The sequence below is a fragment of the Vombatus ursinus genome, unplaced genomic scaffold, assembly GCF_900497805.2.
Source record: "Vombatus ursinus unplaced genomic scaffold, bare-nosed wombat genome assembly UNPS02012319.1, whole genome shotgun sequence".
Taxonomy (NCBI): Eukaryota; Metazoa; Chordata; class Mammalia; order Diprotodontia; family Vombatidae; genus Vombatus; species Vombatus ursinus.
In genome coordinates, this window is record NW_020952097.1 from 713,259 (window position 1) to 733,292 (window position 20,034).

The 20,034-nt window shown below is 47.5% G+C and overlaps 2 protein-coding genes across 7 annotated transcripts; one reads left to right on the forward strand and one right to left on the reverse strand.

Moving 5' to 3' along the window:
• Nucleotides 1-1,497: 1,497 nt before the first annotated feature.
• Nucleotides 1,498-5,531, reverse strand: SLC52A2 (solute carrier family 52 member 2). 5 transcript variants are annotated; one of them, XM_027857739.1, is made up of 6 exons: nt 4,990-5,008; nt 4,023-4,092; nt 3,737-3,873; nt 2,653-3,580; nt 2,373-2,496; nt 1,498-2,251 (listed from the first exon to the last, which is right to left on the reverse strand). In XM_027857739.1, the coding sequence occupies exons 3-6, from the start codon at nt 3,861-3,863 to the stop codon at nt 2,039-2,041; spliced, it is 1,392 nt and encodes a 463-aa protein (XP_027713540.1). In that variant the 5' UTR covers nt 3,864-3,873; nt 4,023-4,092; nt 4,990-5,008; the 3' UTR covers nt 1,498-2,038. The 5 variants fall into 5 exon arrangements, with proteins under 5 accessions (XP_027713540.1, XP_027713538.1, XP_027713541.1 ...); XM_027857737.1 differs by lacking the exons at nt 4,023-4,092; nt 4,990-5,008 and adding an exon at nt 5,456-5,531; XM_027857740.1 differs by lacking the exon at nt 4,023-4,092 and having other exon boundaries at nt 4,990-5,039.
• FBXL6 (F-box and leucine rich repeat protein 6) lies at nt 5,088-18,210 on the forward strand. 2 transcript variants are annotated; one of them, XM_027857735.1, is made up of 10 exons: nt 5,088-5,182; nt 11,076-11,620; nt 11,868-12,026; nt 12,395-12,458; nt 14,025-14,156; nt 14,261-14,368; nt 14,569-14,682; nt 15,144-15,375; nt 16,103-16,349; nt 16,995-18,210. In XM_027857735.1, exons 2-10 carry the CDS (start codon nt 11,121-11,123, stop codon nt 17,131-17,133), a joined length of 1,695 nt encoding a protein of 564 aa, XP_027713536.1. In that variant the 5' UTR covers nt 5,088-5,182; nt 11,076-11,120; the 3' UTR covers nt 17,134-18,210. The 2 variants fall into 2 exon arrangements, with proteins under 2 accessions (XP_027713536.1, XP_027713537.1); XM_027857736.1 differs by lacking the exon at nt 5,088-5,182 and adding an exon at nt 5,539-5,625.
• The last annotated feature ends 1,824 nt before the right edge of the window (nt 18,211-20,034 follow it).

Genomic DNA, 20,034 nt, shown 5'->3' on the forward strand with positions numbered 1-20,034 from the left:
TTTTAATTTAATTTAAAAATGATTATTTAAATATTTAAAATGTAAATGGGAGCTATTTATTACACTTGGTTCCTTTCTTGGTGGAAGTCATGGTCCAGTAGAGGGATTTAAGGCAAACATACTACAATACACAGAAGTACAAAAAGTTATGGGAGGTCTATAGGGAAGGTAATGACTGCCTGGGAGATCTGAGAAGGCATTCTGGATAATCGGGCATTTGACCAGGGCCTTAAACGGTAAGTAAAAATTCACAAAGACAAAAGGAGGAAGCAGGACATCATAGGTGGGAGACCATAAAGGCAGAGATATGCAGTTTGGCTTAGAGCACAGCATCGAGTAGAGTAGCAGGGAAAAAGACTGGAAAAGCAGGGTGGTGCCAGGTTGTGGAGAAATTTGAACCCAGGCAACAGAATTTGAATTTTATTTGGCAGAAGGTAGGGAACCATTTCAGATATTTTTTTTAGCAGAGTTGTCACTTAAAAAACCAGATTTCTTTGAGGAAGATGAGCCTGGCAGTGGTGTGAAGGACAGAATGGAGAAGACTGCATGGGGCAAGGTTCCCTAGGCCAACTGCCTGTAACTCGTGTCTCTGCAATCTGGAACCAAGCATACTTCTTCAGTGATTTGTGAAGGAAAATGACCACACTGGCCCTTTCTTTGTGAAGGTGAAGCACTGCATTTGGAGCCAGAGGACCTGGACCAGAGCCCCCAGCTCTACTACTAGCTGCCTGTAAGACCTTTCCCCTCTCCCCTTTGTAAAATGAGAGAGCTGGACTGAATGCCCTCAGAGGTTGCCTTCCCAAGGGCCTCTTGCTGGGGAGAACGAGGAGCTGCTGTTGGGAGAGATGAGGCTTTCAGGAAATAGCCTTGGAAGAAGGTCGGACACACTATTGGCGCCATAAACTAAGAGGAGGCAGGGGTTGTGGTAGTGGACTCTGGGAGGTACAGATGGGTAGGGCCCAGGGCCAAATCAAAGGCTGTGTGGATAGAGACTGCAAGGTCAGTTACACGGAACCTTGGGAAGTTCCCAGACAGCCTTTCAGCAGAGAACAATAAGCAGAGGCTGGACCCCCCACAGTCAGCCCAAGCACAGCATAATTAACCCTTTCCCTACAGCTCAGTTTGGGGACATAGAAAGGAGGGGGGCTCAGGCCAGGGAGGTGCTGGGCACCAGGATGGTGGTCTTGTGACCAGCCATGTCCTCCTCAGTGACCCTGCCCTGGGGTTACCACTTTGTCCTTTGAATTTCTCTGGACTTGGGTAGCAAGCTTATGAGGAAGACAATTTTAGGCTGGTAGTGACCCTAGCACATGAGGCCCTGCCTGAGATAGTCCTGTCCTCCAGGACCCCACAAAGCCGCAGCTATCAGGCAGGCTGAGATAAGCTTGTACTCTCCGCTGAGTACAGGGCTCCTTGGGCCAGTCACTGAGGGTGAAGGGAGGAAGGGGACTCTGGAAAGGTCTAAAAACGAATTTGACCCCCACTGATTAGTCCCACTCAGATAGAAAATAGAACTTTTATTCTAAAATTATAGTTGTAACTGGACTTGGGGTCTGAGTCTGAGGGACACTGTGTAGAATGTCACCTGCTCCCATATGCCCAGGAATTGTCAGCTGTCTTCTCTGTAATCCCCAGCCCAAGGCCTTCTACACAGCCGGTCTCTGGAGAGGTCTGCTGAACTTTGTTCAGTTCTAGGACCAAGAGGATAAGTGACCCGAGGGGGGCCAATAGGGAAGCTTCCCAGGAGGGAAAACAACAGAATCTCTGTCTTTGGTCCTCAGTCTCTATTCCTAAGTTTGGGTCAGGTTGTTTGTTTTTTCTTTTTGGTTGGGGAGAAGGGTTCCAGGGGGGTAGGGGCACTGTGACACCTAAGCCAATTGGTCCGTCCCTGAGAGATGGGAATTGTGCTAGGGACGACACCTCACCCACCGAAGGGAATAAGGCACATGCTGCTCCAGCAGGGATGGAGTTACTTTACTCCTGGGAGGGTAGGGGGTAGAGAAGGGAAGGGCACTCCCAACAAACCCCTCAGGGATCATCAGGGGCTGCACATGTCCACACAGTCCTGGCTCCGGTGGAAGACCTGGTAGATGCTCGTTGTGGGGAACATGGCAAGAGCCCCCATTAGAGAACCTATCTGGATTGCAATGCCTGCTGCCAGCAGCGCAACTCGGCCACCACCATGCAGAAGTGAGCTCACTGCCACCTTCACGTAGGAGAAGGTGCCCAGGCATAGGACCCAGGACAGCACCTGGAAGAGGTTAGGAGGAAGCAGAAGGATTGAGGATAAGGGGCCCAGCCAGGAAGACATACCACTTCCCTGTTCCCAGATATACATCAGTTTCCCCAGCCTAGGGCAGTCATTCACTTACCACAAGGACTACACCTGCAGAGGTGCCCACTAGGGGGGGACAGGGGCTCAGGGCTGCCAACACCATCACATAGGTCCCCAAAAAGGTACCCAGCAGTGAAAGGACACCCAGAACAGGCAGTGACCTGAGGGAAGAAAGAGTTGCCAATCAGGGGGTCTGAGAAGCAGGGACCCCCACCTTCTTCTGTGTCCCCATCTAGATCTTTGCCCATTTCACCCTCCTTGGGCTGCCATCCCTGGGCTTTCCCCCAGTGAGCTCCCTCTCTGGGATCTACTATCACCTGTAGAGGACAGCCATGGCCAGGAAGCAGGCAAGGGGACTGGAGGCACTTCCTAACACCACAGCCAGGTGGTAGGCCCGGCGCCCATAGGGCAGGCAGGAATAGCTCTGTACAGAAGGCAGTACCCCGTTGGTCAGGGCATTTGTGGCCCCCAGCAGCCCCAGCAAGCAGGCTCCTCTGACTGAACACAGCTCCAGTGGAGCCTGGGTTCTTTTCTCTGACTCTGGCTCAGGTGTCCCAATCTCCTCTCCTGGCTCCCGAAGTGGTGACGCCTCTTCCTCTGGGATGGCTTCCTGCCCCTGCCCTTCATTCCTAGGGGTAACTGTGGTGTGTGCAGATGGCAGCAAGAGCAGCAGTCCCTGGAAGGCTGCTGCTGAGATAGCAAGCAGGCTGGTTATCACCCAGAAGAAGGTGCTGGCTGAAAAGTGCTCCTTAAAGTAGACAGGCACCATGTGGCCTGATGGGGAGATGCCAGGGGAGAGAGAAACATTGGGACCTGATGAGGATTGCAAGGTGGAAACCCCAGAATTGGAAGAGGAGGCTGGTTGGCACTCTAGGTGGCCCACACCTTGGGCCAGAGCCAGCCCACAGGGCAGCAGGGCACTAAGACCCTGACCCAAGAAAAATGAGCGGAGGAAGGATGGGGGCAGATGGGACATGAAGGGAAGGAAAGTGACGTTGGAGGCACAACAGCTCAGGGCCAGTGCAAAGGCTAATGCTAGGAAGGCCACAGCATGGTGCTGCCCTGCCATAGGTACCACATGGGACCACAGAGGAGCCAGCAGTGCCATGCCCACCACACCCAGAGCCTGCACTGCCCGGATTGGGCCCAGTTCACCCTTTGACAGGCGACCCCACAGTGTTACAGCCAGGGGTCCCAGGTTTCCAAAGGCTACCAGCACTGACAGGTAGGAGGGAAGGTTCCACCCTGCAAACAAGAGGAGGTAGGCCTGAGGGTCAGCTCTCCCATCCCTAATCCTTCACTACCAGTCCCCACATCTGGCCCAAGGCCCAACCTCTATTTCTATCCCCTAGCCTCCAATCCTAAACCTTGGCCCCAGGCCCTTTTCTCCTCCTCACTCACCTTCAGGTAGGTCCTTTACCAGGACTGGCAACTCTACCCAGATCCCATTGATGGCAATCCAGGAACCCATGGCAAAGAGAGCCACCAGGATGTGTGTGAATACTGTGTGGCCACTGGGGGCTGCCATCCCAGCTGGCCTGAAGGGAAAAGAAATATCATAGTGATATATGGAAGCTTAGAGGTAGAGACTATTTCTGGAGGCTTGTGAGATAGATTGATAGGGAAATAAGGAAGGACAAAGACACCAGACAGCCTCTATACCACTCCCTCCCACCCCACCCAGTACCTTCGGGTCCTGAGGCTTCAGGGGCCACCTGGACTACGGCTGGGTTTGGCTGGTTCTTGGGTCTCTAGGACTACAGATAGGGGAGAGGTCAACCTAACCAGTGCAGGGCCTGAAGGCAGGACCCAAGGTTCAATTCCACTGGGGGGAGGAAAAGGAAGAGGAGGAGAAGGAAAGCTTCCAGCTCAGCTGGCCCATGGCCAAGGACCTCCCTGGTACTCTGAGGAAGGATGAGGATCTAGGACTCTGATAGCAAGGAAAGCTATGGTGGAATTGGAGGGAGGCTTGAAGCCAGGGTTGGAATGGGGGAAAGAGGGCAAGGACGGGGCATTGGTCTGCAGGGATGGGGAGCCAGGTCATCTCTGAAGGGGCACCAGGTTCCCCATGGGGGCTCAGGGAAGCCAAGCATAAAAGGAATAAAGGCTGCAGGGGTAAAACAGTATTGGGGGTAAGGGTCTGGGGCGGGGGCGGGGAGAGGAGGAAGGAAGGAAGAAGGGTTTTCAACAGTAGTGCACCGGCAGAAAGGAGCACAAATCCTGGATAAGAGTAATTTCCCAGAGCCGACTCCACTCTGGGATTAGGCATTTTCCGAGCAGCGGTGGCGCCTGGCACCGCCGGGAGACGCCTCCCACCCCTCCATTACAGTCGGGGAAATTGAGGCAGGGCACGTGGAAGCCACTCCTCCTGCGAGGCAGACCCGCGGCGTCCAGCGCCAAGAGCTAGCTACAGTCGGGGCCCGGGGCATCTAGCGCTCATCTCACCAGGACCCCAGGGTCGCGGGACCCCGGGCCGGGCGCGTGCAGCAGGTGTCACGCTCCGTGCAAGCGAAGCGAGGGAAGCGGAGCCCGGCGAGCCGGCCGGCCCCGTACAGCTCAGAGCCAAGCGGACAGGCCGGAGCCGAGGAGAGGGTACAGGGATGGGTGGGGAGAGGGGGGCGCGGGAGCAGATGGGAGGAGTGGAGGAAACTTACGTGCCGCGACTCCGCAGCTGGCTCCCTGGGGCCCCGCCCCTTGCTATCTCCCCGCCCCCGTCGCCGGGCCGGGCCGGCCACTCCCGCGCCGGAAGTCCCGCCCAACGACCACGTGCCCGGAAGTGGCGGCTGAACGCGCGGAAGACCGAAAGTCCAAAAGGAGGGTGAGGGAAAAGACCCGGGCCCGAGTCAGGTGAGAGACCCGACACTGTTCCGTCGATTCACCTTCCCCTGGAACTCCCAGGGAGCCCTGTGGTGCGCTTTGGGAGCCCCCGTGCACCGGCCGCACTCCTCCCTTTCACCTAGCGCTTCCTCCCTCGTAGGGCCCCTCCCCATCGCCAGGGCGCCCTCCTTCCTCAAGAAAGCCCCTCCCCCAACAGAGCCCCTCCCTGTGGCCCCTTCTCCCCCTTCCCCCACACACACTGTCCCTCGGTTTTTGAGACTTAGCCCCTCCTGCCTGTCTGACCTCTCCATCTCATTCATTCCTTCAGCCAGTGGCCGGCATTGTGCTGTACACTAGGAACACCAGAAAAACCCGAACGGGTCGTTGCGCCTAAGGAGCTTGGCTTCCACCGCGGTGAAACAACAGTGTACGCCCACAAGCACATGCAAATGCAGGGTGTCCCAAAATTCTGAGTGCGTTTTTTGTTTTTGTTTTTTCGGTGAGGCATTCGGGGTTAAGTGACTTTCCCAGGGCCACACAGCTAGTCAGTGAGCGCGGTTTTAACCTTTAAAACTGTCCTAGAACTTTTGGAACACAGCGTGTATAGACAAAGTAAATGGGAGGGCACTATCCACCGGGAGAATCCTTTTTGAGATTATCATTCTGGTGCCGCCTCCTATGGGTGGTTGTATTCCAAAGTTTTGTCCTCTACACTCTTTATGTAGGTGATCTTAACAAGTCCTTTGGGTTCATTTATCATCTCTATGTAAAAGACTACCAACATCTACATATCCAGTCCTATTCCTATATCACTTACTGCCTGCAGGAAATTTCTAGCCAGATGTCCGGGAGGCATCATCTCCAAAAGGAGACGTATATTTTCTTTATCTTCAGCTATTCCTTCTTCCTCACCATCATATCCAGTTGGTTGCCAAACCTTATTGATTGAGCCTCCACAATATTGCTTACTTCTGTAAGCTCCACTCAACCTGTTCAGGATCTTAATCAACTCTTGCCTGGACTGTTAAAATAGCTAATTGGTCACCTTGCCTCTAGTATCCTCTCTTTCCAATCTTTCCTCCAAACAGATCAGTATACCTAAAGAACAGGTCTGACCAAGTCACACCTCTGCTTAAGCAACTTAAGTGGCTCCCTGTTGCCTTTGGATAAAATACAAACTTCTCTTTTTGGCATTTAGAGCCCTTCACAGTTGGCACCAACCTAGCTTTCCAGATAATTTCATTTTATCCTCCTTCACACACGCTACATTCCTGACTACTTGGCCTTCTTGTTTTTCTCAACATGGGACATTCCATCATCATTACTCCCTTGTTCATGTCTGGAATGCACTGCTGCTGTACCTTTGACTCTTAGAATCCCTAGCTTCCTTCAAGTTTCAGCTGGAGTGCCACTTCCTACAGGCTTCTATTTCTGATTTCCCCAGTCCTCTTGTTCAGTTATTTTGTATTTACTTTTTATATATTTTATGTTGGTTTATTTGCCTACATCCTTCCTCACCCCTTTATCCCCAGTAGCATGTAAAGAGACTGTTTAGTTTTTGCCCTTAGTATTCCTGGTACATAGTGAGTATCTTTCATATTGTGGGCATTAATAAGTGTTTTATGATTGAATTAGGATCATTTTGGAACTAGTTAGGTGGACAGACTCAAAGAGTAGCTGTTAAGTGTTAAGTATTTGTTCACTTGGAGGATAGTCTGTGAAGGAATGCCCCAGGTGTCTCTTCTTATTAAGGTATGATGTCTCATACTCCACATTTGCAGGTGGTACTGAGTTGGAAGGGACAACTGGGTGACAGTCAGGATCCAGAAAAAGAACTCAATGGTCTAAAACATTGAATTGAATCTAATAAGATGAAATTCAATAAGAATAAATATAAAGTTTTATACTTGGTTTCAAAAAAATTGACTTTGTAAGTATAGAATGGAGTGGGGTATGTTTAGGCATCAGTTTATCTGAAAAAGATTTGGGGGCTTTAGTGTGACTGCAAGTTCAATATGAGTCATTAGTGTGATTTGTGCAAATTCAGTTTTGGGCTTCATTTAGAGAGGCATAATTTCCAAGAATAGCTCAATTGACAAACATTTGTTAAGCACCTGGGCACATTAGCTCACAGTAACCTACTTGCTGTCTTTCATAGCATGACACTCTTGTTTCTCACTTCCATGTCTTTGCTGTGGCTATCTGCCTTGCCTGTATGTACTCCCTCCTTACCTGACTCTTTCTTTCAAGACCCAGCTCTAGCCCCTCTTTCCACATGAAGTGTTTCCTGATCCCACCCGCCAAATCCCAGCGGCAGGTACTGTGCTAAGAACTGGGAATACAAAGACAAACGAAACAATCCTTGCCCTCAGTGAGTTTACATTTTAACAAGGGAGACAACATTTGCCTTTATGAAATATACAGAATGTATATACAACGTAAATACAAGATATTGCGAAGTATAGGTTTGATCTCAGAAGACTTCATACAAAAGGTGCTCTTGAAGGAAAGCAGAGATTCCAAGACACAACGATGAGGAGGGAATGCATTCCAGCCATGAGACACACCCTGGGCAAATGCATCAGAGGAAGACATAGAATGGCACATATTGGAAGCTGCAAGTAAGTCAGGATAGCTGAACTGTGAAGTGGATGGAGAAGAACAATATAATCAGGCTAGAAAGATAGGAAGAAATCCAGTTGTGAAGAGCTTTATTTTTTAAAAATAGATTTTCATTGATATTTTTCATTTTTACATCACCTCCATTTCCCAGTGTATCCCTTTTTCTCTCCTCCCCTCAGAGCCATCATTTGTAACAATTAAAAAGAGTAAAGACATTTACCATAACTAAACCAACACACCAAGAAAGTCAAACATTATTTATAGTATTCCATGCCCATGTTCTCTCACCTCAACCATTTATACTATCACTTTTCTTCATATCTTCAACACTTAGCACAGTGCCTGGCAAGTAGCGTGCACTTAATAAATGCTTGTTGACTAGGAGAGGTCTCATATACTCTAAAATATTTGTAGCAGCACATTTTGTAGTGGGAAACAAAATAGGTGCCCACTGACAGAGGAATGGTTAAGCAAGATGTAGTACAGGAATATATTACTGTGCTGTAAAAAACAGCAAACTTGATGAGTCTAAAGAAGAATTATGTATGAACTGATGATGCAAAGTGAAGTAAGAGGAACTGGGAAGACAGTATATACACAGGCTATAATAATAGAAATGGAAATAATAAAACAACTGGAACTGAATGCTGTGAAGTTATAATGACTAAACTTAGCCCAAAGAGAAAACATGAGAAGGTACCTTCCTCTCTTCTTGGTTGAGGTGAGGGATAAAAGTGGGATACATTGGGAGATGTGTTTCATAGCCTACTCATATTGAACTTGGGAGTCCACAAAAACCCATAGATCTTGTTTATATGAATGGTTGGTTATCCATTCACCTATCTATCCATCTCAGATGTACTCATGCAGTTTTTTTTTTTCAATCCAGTGCAGTGTCAGACTGCATTTATCCCCATTAAATTTCATCTGGTATGATTCATTGAGTTAGACCTTTTTTGAATCTTATTGTTGAATGTCTTAATTATCCCTTCAAACTGTGTGGAGTCAAATCTCACAAGCATACTGTCTCATTCCATCTCAACCTTTTTGAGACTTAGCAAAGTTTTCATTAAAGAGTCAAACAGGCCAATAATACTTAAAAGAATAGGTCTTAATTATGGTACATTTAACTCACACAGGGGAGGTCCTCAGGCCTGAAATGAGACACCAAGGGAGCATAGGACAACAGGGAAAGGATACAATAAGGAGGTCTCCAAACCTCAGGCGTATGGTCTTTATATCATGGGAGGAGTTGGGGGTCACTGTTGGTCCTTCAGAGAGGCTGCCCCTGAACTTGGCATGCCCTCCTTTGCCAGCTCTCCTCTGTTACTCCTCGTTGTGGAAGAGGTAGGTGACATCTGGTCTCCTCCACACCAGGGCAGCTTGACAGTGCAGACATGAATCCTGATAAGAAGGAGGTGGTTCTTGCTTGGGTGTTTCTGAATGTTTTTCCATCTCTGATGTCATAAGCAGAGTGAGGCTAGGGATTGACTGATTATAACCCCGCCTTCCACTGTCTCTGTACAAGCATGGGGCATTGAAGTTTGTAGCAGAAGGTAATGGAAGTCTCCAGGAAAAGGCAAGATAGTGAGGTGTTGAGTAGGAGTAGAGGATGTATTAGAGAAGAAGCGTCCTTTTACAAGTGAGCTTTATGAAACAGAGAATCCCAAAACCAGAGATAATTTTTGAATATTCACATCATACTTACACCTTCACCCAAGTCACTAACAAAAATGTTGAACAACAGAGCCAAAGATGGGATCCTTCTAGGAGAAATCTTTCTTCATTTTGACATTAATACATGAATGACTATTCTTTGAGTCCCTACCCAGGTGTACACTCATTTGTCCCACATCTCTCTATCTTGTTCACAAGGAGAGTAAGAAAGACTTCTTTTGTCAAATGTTTTTTCTAAAATCTATGTATATTCTGTCTATAGCATTCTCTGATTTCCCATCCTAATGTGTATATAATCCAGTACTTCCTTAGGCACAGATCAGACTCTTATCATGCCTTCTGCAGCCTGAGTGAGTCACGTCCTTGAGCTTTAAAAGATCCTCCTCAGATGATCTATTCCAGAGATGTCAGACTCAAACAGAAACACATATTGACTTAGAAAACCACAAATTAACATCATCTCTGTTGTATAGTTTTTATTTTGCTAAGCATTTCCCAATTACATTTTAATCTTGTTCAGGTAGGCCAGAAATTTGACCCCTCTGGTCTACCCACCAGGTCTTCTAGGTCTTTTAATATTCTGTCAATATTAGTGGCATGCAACATTTATGTTATCCATCGGTTGTCAGTCTTTCATGTTACACGTTACAGTTGTTATTTTTATGACACTTGTATACAAGTCATCTTTGGTAATACAGTAACACTGGCATCAGTTAATCAATAAGAATTTATTAGGTGTGCTCTATGCCAAGCACTGTGCTAGGCCCTGGTGATACAAAGACACAAATGGAACAATCCTGGCTCTCTAAGAGCTTCTATTCTATGCAAGAATACAACATACACATATACAAGTACATGGTAAATTAAACACAGGGTAATTTTTAGAGAGAAGGTGCTAGCAGTTAGTGGAATCAGGAACATCTTCATGGAGAAGGTAGAATTCGAGCTGAGTCTCGAAGGAAGTAAGGAATTCTAATGACAAAGGTGAAGAGGAAGAGCACTCCAGCCACTGGAGATGGGTAGAGTGTCATGTAGGAGCAATAGCAACAGGGACCATTTGGCTGGATTGTAGTGTGTCGAAAAGGGAATAATATATAATGAGTCTGGAGAGGTGGGTGAGGGTGTGCTTGTGAAGGACTTTAAGAGGCAAACAGAGGAGTTTACGCTTTATCTTACAAGCAATAGGAAGCAACTGAGCATGAAAATCATGTCGTCGACTTTAGAAAAATCACTTTGGTGGTTGAATGGAAGATGATTTGGAGTGAAAAGAGACTTGAGACTTCTTATTAGTAGGCTATTGTAATGGTCCATGTGAGAAGTAATTAGGGCCTGAACTAAGGTGGGGTGGTGGCTATGTAAATAGAGAGAAGGTGTTGGATGTGAGAGGTGTTATGGAGGCAGAAATGACAGGGTTCAGTTGCTGATTGTATTTGTGGGTTACAGGAAAATGAGGAGTCATCTGGCATGTACCTTTCACCAGTGTAGTGACACTGACCCCACTCTCCAAAAAATGGGTTTAGGCTGGTGTGACAGTGGGGATTTCATGTGAGCTCTTTGTCCTCACCCTTGGAGTTCATACCAAATGCTCTTTTCTTAACACTGACCCTTCTCGTTTCTCTCACAGGATCCCCTAGGGGCACTATTATGATTTGCCCCATCTCTTGAGAATATGGAGGAGGTCCCTGAGGACTCCAGCAATAGGATGGCTTTACCTCTTCAAGAGGACTCCAGTTCATCACAGCAATCACATTTCAAGCCTAGCAAGAGGTCAAGACCCTCAGTTCCAGTTGGGCCCCCCCAGAAGAAAAAGAAGAGAAAAAGTTCATCGAGACGGCCATCTGCAAGGGTTGGTTACCACATTCATGAAGCTGAGGACATGCTGCTGATTGTACCCAATCTGGAAGAGCCAACACCACGGGCCCACAGGAAAAAGGCTTGCCATCTCAGGAAGTTAGCTCGACCAAAGGTCCAACAGCCAAAGTGTCGTCAGCCACGTCGAGTGGAGACCCCAAATGGTGCAGATCTCAGCCGAGTTCCAGGGAGGCAGTCTCCTCCTCAGGAGAGTGCTACTTCAGGGCCGGGCTGGGGAGACCATATTCCTCTGGAGATCTTGGTTCGAATATTCCAAGTGTTAGTGGCATCTGAAGGGGCAGTGCCCTTCCTTTGCAGGTATCCAATCCTTCTCTGAAAGGCTGGGTTAGAAAGATTTTTAAGGGTGAGACTGCAAGAAGGTATTCCAAATAGAGGGAAGAGCATATAGTGCTGTGGACTATGTGGGGCTGGAGAGGTAAGAAAGGAAAGAGGCCAGCTTAGGCTATTTTATTTATTTTAGTGTCCCAAGTGGGAGGTGCTATGGATGAGTGCCTAGATAGCTTAATAGGGAGACAGGAATAGCAGAACCCCTTGTGCCTTACAGGGCTGCCCGTGTGTGCCGCCTGTGGTATGATGCTGCTTCCCAGTCAGTGCTATGGCAGAAAGTGTCTCTGGCCCCACCTTGGCCTTCTCGCTCAAAAGGTCCTCCATCAAAGTTGGAGAAGAAGATTCTCAGTTCTCTAGAGTGGCTGGTGCCCAACAGGTGAGGATAACGTTCCCACTTCATGCAGTGTGTTTTCTGCCTATGTCCTTTGGCCTGGCTGCCTCCTCTGGCATTAGCTTACCCCTAGCTTGAGACTGCCCTTCACAGGGTTGAAATCTCTCCTGCTGAAGGGAGTGGCAAGGGAAAGGATTTCTCCTGGCACCTAGCACCACTCTCTTTTCCGGAAGAATTGCTCCCATGAGTCTTTTTGCTTTACCTGGACTAGAAGAGGTAGAAGGGTTGGAGGGGTGGCTGTCTAGGGTATTTCAGAAGGATGATGGCTCATGCTTTTTTGTGAGGAGGGAATAGCTGAATATGAGATCTTGGAAAGAGATACAGAAAAACACATACCCATTTCTTTGTGGCAGGTTTTTATTCCTCCGGGAGCTCTCTCTATCTCACTGGAAAAACTATGTACCTCTGATGCTGAAGGTAATGAGATTGGGATAGGGGGCTGGGAGGGATATGCTGTCCTTTAACCTTGATGTATTTCTCCTTGAACTGAAAGACAACCTATTCTTGCATCAAATTGCTTTGTAAGTGCTAACATTTCCTATCAACATGCACCTTCCTCACCTAGGCCAGGAGTGCTTAGTGGGCAGGAGCTCTCCCTACTGTTTACTTGCCCTCCCTTCTGGGCAGGATCAAACAGGTCTTCCTAGTATTACCCTCTAAATTCTAGTCCCTGTTGTTAGGGCAAGGAAGATTCAGATCCCTGAACAGAACTCTTCCCTCCACCTAGGTAGCTAGGTGGTGCAGTGGATAGCTCTGGGCCTGGTGTCAGGAAAGCCTGAGTTCAAATCCATCTTCAGACACTTACTAGCTGTATGACTCCAGACAAGTCACTTAACCTCTGTTTGCCTCAGTTTCCTCAACTGTTCAATGGGGCTAATAATAGCACCCACCTCCTAGGGTTGTTGTGAAGATAAAATGAGATAACATTTGTAAAAAGCACATAGCACAGTGCCTGGCACATAGTAAGTGCTATGTAAACCCTATTCCCTTTTCCCTCCTCCTTTCCTCCCTCTTCTATTTTATCTTCCCCTTCCCCACCCTCTCTCCCCCTTCCTTTCTCCACCCATTACTTATTTTCCACTCTGTCCTACAGTTAGGAATGGGGAAAATAGGAACTTCAGGAAAAGAAAAGTGGGCTCCAGCCTTAGTTGAACACCTATAGGTATGGACAACATCACTGCTTCTATCATAGGTCAGCCATATCGTTCCCCTGCTGAAGAAGCTTCAGTGGCTCTCTGTTGCTTCTAGCATCACATACAGACTCTTCTAGTTGGTAGTTATAGCTCTTTACGATCTGGCTTCGAGTTATCTTTCCCAACTGATCAGACATCACTCCCCATCACTCTCTACTTTGTGCTGTAGCTAAGCTGGACTGTTTGCTGTTACCATACGGGACATTACGTCTCCCACCTGCATACCTTTACCTAGGAGTGCCCTGCTTGAAATATTCTGCCTCCTCCCCTGCACTTTGTAGAGTCCCTACCTTTCCATAGAGCACAGTTCCAGGACTCTCCCTCCCCCTCCCCCTTCCCCTTCCAGGAACCTTTCCCAATCCTTCCAGATACTTATACTCTTACTCCCACAAAACAAGCAAAAACAGCAAACTGTGTTGGATGTGTGCTTTGTATGTTGTGGAGGCAGTACGCTCAGCCTTGAAAGAAGAAGGCAAAGATGAGAAGGGAACATATTCCAGATGTGTGGTATGGCCTACGCAAATGCACAAAGATAGAAGACCGCATGTCAATTAGTATTCCCATTTGACTGGATTGTAAAGTATATGAAGGGAAATAATATGAAATTATGGGTGGGAGGGTAGTTGGATGCCTGAGTTAAGAGGGCAGAAGGGGTAAAATTGGATCAGGCACGGCTTCCCTCCCTTGTAGGGCCAGAGGAATGAAGAGGAGTACTAGAGTTGGCCCGTGATGGGGGGGCATCTGTGGGAGGTGGGCTTGGATAACACCAAGGTGCCTTCTGTCCTAATAGGCTGTCAGTGAGTCTTGTCCCCACCTCACATCTCTCAAGCTTTCCCACTGTCAGTCTGTGACAGCAAAGGCCTTGGTTACTCTGCCAAGGGCCTGCCCCCAGCTGGATAGCCTCAATCTGCAGAACTCCCAGGTGAGTGCTCTGTGATCCACCTGTCCATCATGGACTATTACTATTCACCCTCACTCACCCCTAAAAAGTTGCCTAGCAATGATCTGCTCCATGTTTGTTTTCAGGTGGAGTCAGCAGCAGTAGTTGGCTTTCTGGAGGCAGCAGGCAAACAACTCAGGCAGCTGTGGCTAACTTATAGTAGCCAAATGACCTCCATCATCTCCTTGTTGTCGGTGAGCCTCACTTGATGGGGTTGGGAGAAAGGATGGAGCAGGGAATGATAGGGGGCAGGGGAAATAGAGGGAAGGCTGTATTTGGGGAAATAGAGGGAAGGCTGTGTTTAGGGAAATGGGGACTTCCGTGCCTGCCCTTGAGTTGAGCTCTACCCTACTTCCCTACCCTCTAATCCCCATCACCGCCGTCTTCCTGGCAGAATGGATGCTGCCCCCAGCTCCAGCTCCTTGAGGTGGACACAGGGATAAAACCCAATAGTCAACACTTTCAGCTGCACATTGAGGCTCTGCAGACTGGCTGTCCCCGGCTCCAGGTATTCCCATCCCCAGTCATAGATATCCCCTTGTCCCCAGCTGTAGGTATCCTTCAGTCTCAGCTAGAGCTGTTGTTATTTCCCAGCCCCAGGTATCTCTCATTTTCAATTACTTTTATCCCTGGCTGCTGGTACCAGACCCCTAGGGGACTAGTATCACTTTCTATTCTCAGCCTCTGCTATGATATGGTCACACACACCACGCCCCCTACCCCCTCCCTGGTCTCCCTTCACTTCCCAGCTATTGCTCTCCCCATCTCTAGGTCCACTCCATCCACCTTTGTTCCTAGGTGCAGACCCCCCATGCTGCCTTGATTACAAAATAAAGCTGCTTCCTGGTATGTGTCTGTTCCCTCCCTTGCCCTCTGATCTCTCTCCGAGCCTAAAGATCTGACTCTGAGCTCCTACCACTTGGAACATCTGCTGAGCTCTGAGCCTGAGTCCCCTTCCTCCACTCACAGGTCCTACGCTTACTGAACCTGGTTTGGTCTCCCAAGATGGGAGGGCGTGGGGTAGCCCTGGGGCCTGGTTTCCCAGACCTGGAGGAGCTCTGCCTGGCCACGTCCACCATCACCTACGTGAGTGATGAGGTCCTGCATCGCCTGCTGCATGGATCTCCTCACCTTCGAGTGCTGGACCTCCGAGGCTGTGCCCGCCTCACGCCTGCAGGCCTAGCCAGCTTGCCTTGCCCTGGTGAGTACTGGGCCTGTCCTGCCTGTGCCTGCCTGGCCTGGGGCACATGGGGTACTAAGGGGGAAAAAGTGCATGTGGGTGAGGATATGCAGAATGTTGCAGTGTAGAGGAGAGAGTGCTGGGCGTGGATCGACCAAGGTCCAAGTTTAAATCTTGCCTCTGCCATGTATTAGCCATGTGATCATGGGCACATCACTTCCTCTCATCAGATTTCAATCTCTTTAACTGTGAAATGATGACAATAATACCTATTATTAGGTACCACCCTCTCAGGTTTGTGGTGTGGTTTAAGTCAGATAATAAATGTAAAGCAATTTGCAAACTTTAAAGTGCTTTATGAGTGTTAATTATTATTTATAGCAGGGTTAATACTAATTTTATTTTAAGGAAAATACAACATAAGCATAAATAACTCTGATACGCAGTATTGCTGGTCAGTGCATCAGAAAAGTGTAGTATTGTGTGAGATCAGAGGGGGAAGATAATGTCCAACTGTGGAGGAGGAAAAGCTTCCTAGAAAAGGTGGGAGCCTACTAGTACAAGGGATGAGGAAGACTAAGCCAGTGATCTTGGATGGGGTGGGAAAGGTGGAAGTGGGAGGATTCAGGAGCTGGAATGGTCTTTGACCTCAGGGTATAGATAGGGAGTCTAACCTGAGGGTTCAAGTCTAGGTGTCCAGGTTGTACCATGTAGACCTGATCACCCTTCCCCTTCTCTCTCTACTCAGACCTGGAACAGCTACATCTGGGCCTGTATGGTTCAGTAATTTGGGTGGCCCTGCCCAAAGAGGGAAGCCCTTTGCTCACATGGAAGTGGCATCGCACTCTCCAGGAGCTAGACCTGAATGGCCAGTGCTACCGTGAAGAGGATCTGAAGCAGGCCCTGATAGCTTTCTCAAGCACAGAGAGTGGGCACAGCCCCATCCTTCGCTCTCTCAGCCTCAAGGGCACCCAAGTTACCGTGGCAACTATCAGGTCAGGACCTAACTAAGCCTTAAGGTTCTGCATCATCCCCAAGTCTACTCCCTGCCCAGCCTCATCTCGACCCAGATCCTTCCTTCCCTCTCTTCAGATCTATCAACCTATGATTCCCCTCTACCCTCCTCTTTTCCCCCTTTCTGTTACTACTCTCCTTTTTCCCTCCTCTGCGAACTCTCCTCTTCCTGAAAAAACCCTTCTTGTCTGTTTGCCCCAGACATGCCTTTCCTCTGTCCTCCCTGCCTCTGAAATCTGTCTTCCCTTCCCTCAAACCTCCTGCTGTCTTCCTTAGAACCTGCTTTCCTCCCTCTCCCAGTCTTCTTTTACTCTTCTCCCCCAAACCCTCTGTCTTCCTTTCCCTGCAAAGCCTTTGTTCCCTCTCCCCACAAAACCCTTCTTTCCCTCCAGATCTTCCTTCCTCGCTTTATAGGGAGGACTCAGGGAGCACCTCCTTCTCCTGTCGTTTGACCTTAGCTTAGTAACTTTGGAGTAGTTTCTATTTAATATGTAACTATGTAAGCTGTGGGCCTCAGGCATTTACAACTGTATTCTGCCACACCTCTCAGACGGAGGGCTGATAGGTTATGGGACAGAGAACCAGTTCTGATGCTCACTGACTGCCCCCTTTCTATCCTTCCACAGCTCTGTGATCAGCAGCTGCCCTGCTCTCAGCTACCTCAACCTGTCCTCATGCCGATACCTTCCTCGAGGCCTGAAGAAGGCGTACCGAGGACAGGCAGAGATCCAGTGGTGCTTGGACCAGCTCCTTACCGCCACCTAGGACAGAGGCTGAGTTCTTCAGCTGTTTCACTCACTCTCCCTTCATCCCTCCCTGGACTCTTGTTTCTCCCATTTTAAAACAATATTAAAGATTTTGTAAAATTAAAATCCTTTTCTAAAAATAACAAGAAATATATCCATCCTGGGACAGGGAGGAAAAGGTCTGAGGGTGTTGAAGGTGATTTCAAGCCAGATTTCCAGAGATGTCTTAAATTCGTCATCTCTGAAAAAGCCCTGGCATCCATCGTCTTCTGAATGAAGCTTTTCCTGACTTCTCCCATGCAACTGCAAGAGTCCCCCTCCCAAGCGATCTTGTATTTAACTACTTTGTATATATTTGTATTCATTCACTTTATATTTATACTGCCTATATTTTTATATCTATGTGTCTTTCTCATTAGGAAGTAAACTGCTTTTGAGCGGGATTTTTTTCATTCTTTATACTAATATCACCAGTGCTTAGCATGAGAGGCATATAGGTGCCTAATAAATACTTGTTGATTGATTGACTGCTCTTTACCTCGTTCTCTGCATCCATGAAGGACCCAAGTCCTACAGCCCTTCTTTAGCCCATGAGAAATTCTTGACCATTCTGTAAATTCTTCTATCTGTAAATCTTCTATCAAAGGCCTAACAGTCCAACACCCTGGAAACCTTCCACTTGTTCTTTCAACATGAGCATACCAATGTGTGTAGCCTTTGGTCTATCCAAATGTTTATTCTTCATTTTTGTTGAAAGTTGTGTTTGATCCCTTCTGTTTTTACCTCACAATCATTCCCCATGCCCGCACCCCTCTCCTTATAATTAAACCAGTTCAGTAAAGCCAATCAATGTAGCAGCTACGTCTGACAGTTTATGCAACATCCCATCACTTGAGCCCCCTACCTCTCTACAGAATGGGGGGGGAAATGTATTTCAGCATCTGTTTTCCTAGACCAAGAACGATGATGAGATTGGTCACTACAATTAATCAGTCACCTTTTAGAATTGTTTGCATTGACATTGTAGACATTGTATGTTTACTGCATTGGTTCCTCTTCACTCAGTTCATAAAAATTTCCCTGATGCAACTCTGAATTCTTCATGTGCATTTTTTGTGTCTGTGACATTCCTAGGAGTTTTCATTTTGTGCTTTCTGGAAGAGACAGGTGGATTTTTCTATTTTTCTGTTTGCCCTGTTCTAATGTATCAGGGCAGTTTCTGTTTATCATTTCTTGAAATGTGAATTTTAGGTAGTCTGATGAATTTTTATATTATCTCTCTTTGATTTGCATTAGTTGAAACTAGCCACCTCTGCAAGAATTCCTGTGTTTTGGCTTGATTTCCTGGGGGGCTTAATTTAGGTTTGGGCCTCGGTCATTTCTCTGTCTCCTTATGCAGTCCCAAACCCACTGTGGGCTCCATCTCTTGCTGTGATGCTGACAGTCCCCATCCGGATGTTGATTTCACTGGTCACAGACCTCCTACAAGGCCTCCAAAGTTCCGCCCTGGCACTTTGTCCTGCTATAGCATGGGCAAAGGGATGCCTGGGAACTGGTGTGGCACTCTCCCCTTTGTGGCCCAGGCATAAATTGTGTGAGCACTTGTCCAGCCCTTTCTGCCCCTGGGGTCCAGGCTGCTTCCTTGATGTGTCTTCTGCTTGCCCTGGTTTGTTCCAACTCAGAGCCTTAGGGCTCTCTAGCACTCTTTTTATGCAGCCCTGAATTGGACAGAGTAGCCTATAGACATTTCTTTCTTTCTGGTTTTCCTCGTTATTGTTACTTCCAGTGCATTTTTGGAGCTTTACCGAGGTGTTTAGAGTCTGCGCTTCTCTAGGTCTTCACACACCACCATCTCAGCCAGAAGTCCCATCTGCATTTCTTGCAGTACAATCAATTTCTTTTATAATCCAGAGGAGTGACCAACCTGCACTTCACATACACAAATCAGTTATTTGGCATGGGCAGAAATGCAAGCACAGAACACTCTTTGAAAATTGATACAAAATTTCCTTTGCGCCTTGTGATAAAAAACTGGAAACTGGGAGTGTCCACAAAGCTCAGTTTGTTTAGATAGGCTGTAATCAAAGGGCACCGACTTTGTTTCCTTTTTTTTTTTTTTGCAGTGACTTACTGAGTGGAGGATATGGAGGCCCTCCCTGTCTATAGCTAACAAAATAAAATAAGACCAAACAAAAAAATGCCCCTCTTGTGTTTAACATTCCTTCCCAGCACGAGCACTTCTGCTTCTATTCTTAAAGGACTCTGCCGTACTTTTGTCTACCTCCTCATTAACCTGTTCTCACTACCATCTTCTGCATACATCTCTAAAATAAAATTTTATTTCTTGAGTTCTTTGTCAACATCCATCAACATCCATCTTTAGAAGATGTAATTGCATGAGACAGCTGGTAGCACAGTGGACAGAGCTTTGGACCTGCAGTCAGGAAGACCTGAGTTCAAATGTGACCTCAGACACTACTAGCTGTGTGACCCTGGGCAAAGCACTTAACGTCTGTATGCCTCAGTGTCCTCAGTTGTAAAATGGGGATAATAAGGGACCCCCATGTCCCAGGGTTGTTGTGAGGATCAAATGAAATGATTGAAAGGCACTTAGCACAGTTCCTGACATAGAGTAGGTGCTATATAAATACTTCTTTCCTTCTCTTTCTCCACCCTGCCACAAGGAATTTATTGATGTAATTGTAGAGGATGCTCATGAGTCAATGGCAGGGCCATAAATTAAGAATTTGGCTCCTGGAGTGAGTAGCGTAAAATATGCTTCTAAATTAACTTTTGAAAACAAATGACTTGAGATCTTTAAACGATTCCTTTTCATACTCATCAGAATTGTTTCTCCTTGTGAATTCACAACTTCACTTCTGAGTGCTTTGCCTTTCTCCTTGTTTACTTCCCAGTAGAA